General features: G+C 56.7%; 1 protein-coding gene across 1 annotated transcript; it reads left to right on the forward strand.

Moving 5' to 3' along the window:
- Positions 1-206: 206 nt before the first annotated feature.
- LOC126652299 (zinc finger protein 239-like) lies at positions 207-2202 on the forward strand. The gene is made up of 2 exons (XM_050339001.1): positions 207-545; positions 676-2202. Exons 1-2 carry the CDS (start codon positions 434-436, stop codon positions 1293-1295), a joined length of 732 nt encoding a protein of 243 aa, XP_050194958.1. The 5' UTR covers positions 207-433; the 3' UTR covers positions 1296-2202.
- The last annotated feature ends 531 nt before the right edge of the window (positions 2203-2733 follow it).

Below are 2733 nucleotides of genomic sequence, written 5' to 3' on the forward strand. Positions count from 1 at the left end.
GTGGGGACCCCTGGGATCCCCAGGACAACAAAGTGGAGAACCTGGAGAGGGGGAATGTCTGGGAAGGCGGCACCCCAAAGGTGAGAGTCAGAGGAGAAAGGACCCTTGGGACCTCCAACACTCCCAGCATCCCTAAGTGGTACCCCGAACATTCCAGAGAGGAGAGACCCTCAAACCCCAGAGGGGAGAGACCAGACAGGGGGAACTCCTGGGAGAGTACTTTTGGCATGAATCTTCATATTTTGGCTGAACCTTAAATTTTTCCATTGTGATGGAGGGGTGTCAATCTCGCTATTTTTGAGGCACTTTATTTCCTGAATGTCAGCGGATTGGGTTTTTCTGGGCTGAATTTTGGTGTTTTGGAGGTTTTTATGCTCCCAGGATGCTGGGTGAGTTCTAGAGATGGACTTGGGCAGGAGGAACCCCCAAGCCAATGCGCTCAGCCCTTGTTTCCCCCCAGCAGGATTTGTCCTTCCCAAAGCTTGGGCGGATGGAGGAGAAGGCTGCAAGGAAGAGGAAGAAGCTGCCACGGGCCCCCCAGGCAGGTGAGGAGGAAGTCAGTGCCCCTTTGGCCCTGTCTTGTGGTGCACCTGGGGGCCAGAACTGGGGGGATGTGCTTGGCCTTCCCTCTGGGCCGGAGGCAAATCCCCTGCCTGTCCTTCCTTCCTGCCCCAGGCCCCGAGCTGAGGACGGAGAGCACGGAGGACAAATCCCCCCGGCAGAGCCTGGTGGGAGAGGCCGTTTTGAAGGGCTCCCCGGTGCAGGAAGGCAGCGGGGAGGAAAAGGCCCGGAGATGCCCCCGGAGGAGGGGCTGCAAAGCCAACCCAGATTGCTCTGAGGAGGAAAGACCTGTCCTGTGCCAGAGCTCGGAGCTGGTGGTCCCTGAGCAGCCTCCCAGCAGGGAGAAGCCCTTCAGGTGCTTGGAATGTGGGAAGAGCTTCAGGAAGAGCTCCGACCTCCTCAGCCACCTGCACATCCACACTGGGGCACGGCCCTACACGTGTAGGGAATGTGGGAAGAGCTTCAGGCACAGCTCCAACCTCCGCATCCACCAGCGCATCCACACTGGGGAACGGCCCTACAGGTGCTTGGAATGTGGGAAGAGCTTCAGCAACAGCTCCAACCTGATCCAGCACCAGAACATCCACACTGGGGAACGGCCCCACACGTGTGGGGAATGTGGGAAGAGCTTCAGGAACAGCTCCCACCTGATCCGACACCAGCTCATCCACACTGGGGAACGGCCCTACAGGTGCTTGGAATGTGGGAAGAGCTTCAGGACAGCTCCACCCTGATCCAACACCAGCACATCCACACTGGGGAACGGCCCTACACGTGTGGGGAATGTGGGAAGAGGTTCAGGTACAGCTCCCACCTGATCCGACACCAGTTCATCCACACTGGGGAACGACCCTACAAGTGCTTGCAATGTGAGAAGAGGTTTCAAAGCAGCTCCAATCTCCTCAGGCATGAGCGGATACACACAGATGAGAGGCCCTTCCGCTGCACCGACTGCGGGAAGGGCTTCAACCGGAACTCCCACCTCATCTCCCACCGGCGCATCCACACCAGAGAGAGGCCCTTCAAGTGTGGGGAGTGTAGGAAGAGCTTCAGCCACAGCTCTGCCTTGACCAAACACCAACGGACCCACCGGTAATGGAAAGCCCTACGAGTGCCTGACCGCGGGAAGAGCTTCGGCTGCTGCTCCCACCCCAGATGACCCCCCTGATGGTGAGGCAACCCCTGGAGTCCAGTGACTGTCAGTCCATCCCTTTCTACCAGAAAGGACCAGTCCCCTTTGCCAGGGGCAGGTTGTGCCAACAGAACCCTTCTTGGGGGGTGTGTGGAGATTCCTGCCTTGGCTGGGACCCCCAAGGTCACTGCTGGAGGTTGAGAGCAGAGATCTCCCCACGAGCGTTGGTCTGGGGGAGTTCCATCCATCTCTAATTCATAATTCTTGCTTTGGTGCCAATTTGAGTAGAATTGCTTCAACAATTGCTTTAGTGTAGAACACTGTCCTATCTTATGCTGTCCTACTGGTAGTTTTAGTGTTTCTATTGTGCAGTAAATAATTCTGATGAAGATGTTTTGTCTGATCATTTGTAACCCTTAATAATTCTTTTCTATCAATAGATGTGATTTGCCATCCTTAAAACCTGGGGGACAAAAGTGGTTCAGTCCCACCTCTGTAATTCCTCTGAACTGAAAGTGTTGGCATAACCCAAGGCTGAGATTGGATCCAGCAGCCCCAGCACCCTACAGAAAGTTGGGAGCTCAGGGGGCCACCCCCCTTTCCCAGCCCCTCTAAGCCCAAAGACCCCCATGGGACCATCAGACCGGCCTGACCACCCCCCCTTTTTCACCCTTCTCTCTGTTCCTTCTACTTTTCCATGGTCCTCTCAATCCCCAGCCCCTTCCAGATCAGTTTTGTGATCTCAACCCCCACATTTTTCCCTCCTCTCCCTCCCCTTCCACATCATCCTCCCACTCCCCAGTGGGGTCCTGGGTGTTGTGTGATTATTTTTGGGGTTCTTGAGGGTCTGTGGGGAGGTTTGGGGGGGTCCCAACACCTTTTGGGGTGAGCTGGGTGCCTACTGGGGGTTTGTGCCCTCCCAAAGTCCCCCAGAGCAGGGTGACACGGGGGGAACACAGGGAAGTCCCCCTTCCCAATCCATCCCGGGGTCGGTTCTGCCCCCCCAAACTCGGCTCCACCCCTTGGGATCCTCCAACCCC

This window comes from Myiozetetes cayanensis, unplaced genomic scaffold (genome assembly GCF_022539395.1).
Source record: "Myiozetetes cayanensis isolate MyiCay16 unplaced genomic scaffold, myiCay2020 scf754, whole genome shotgun sequence".
Taxonomy (NCBI): Eukaryota; Metazoa; Chordata; class Aves; order Passeriformes; family Tyrannidae; genus Myiozetetes; species Myiozetetes cayanensis.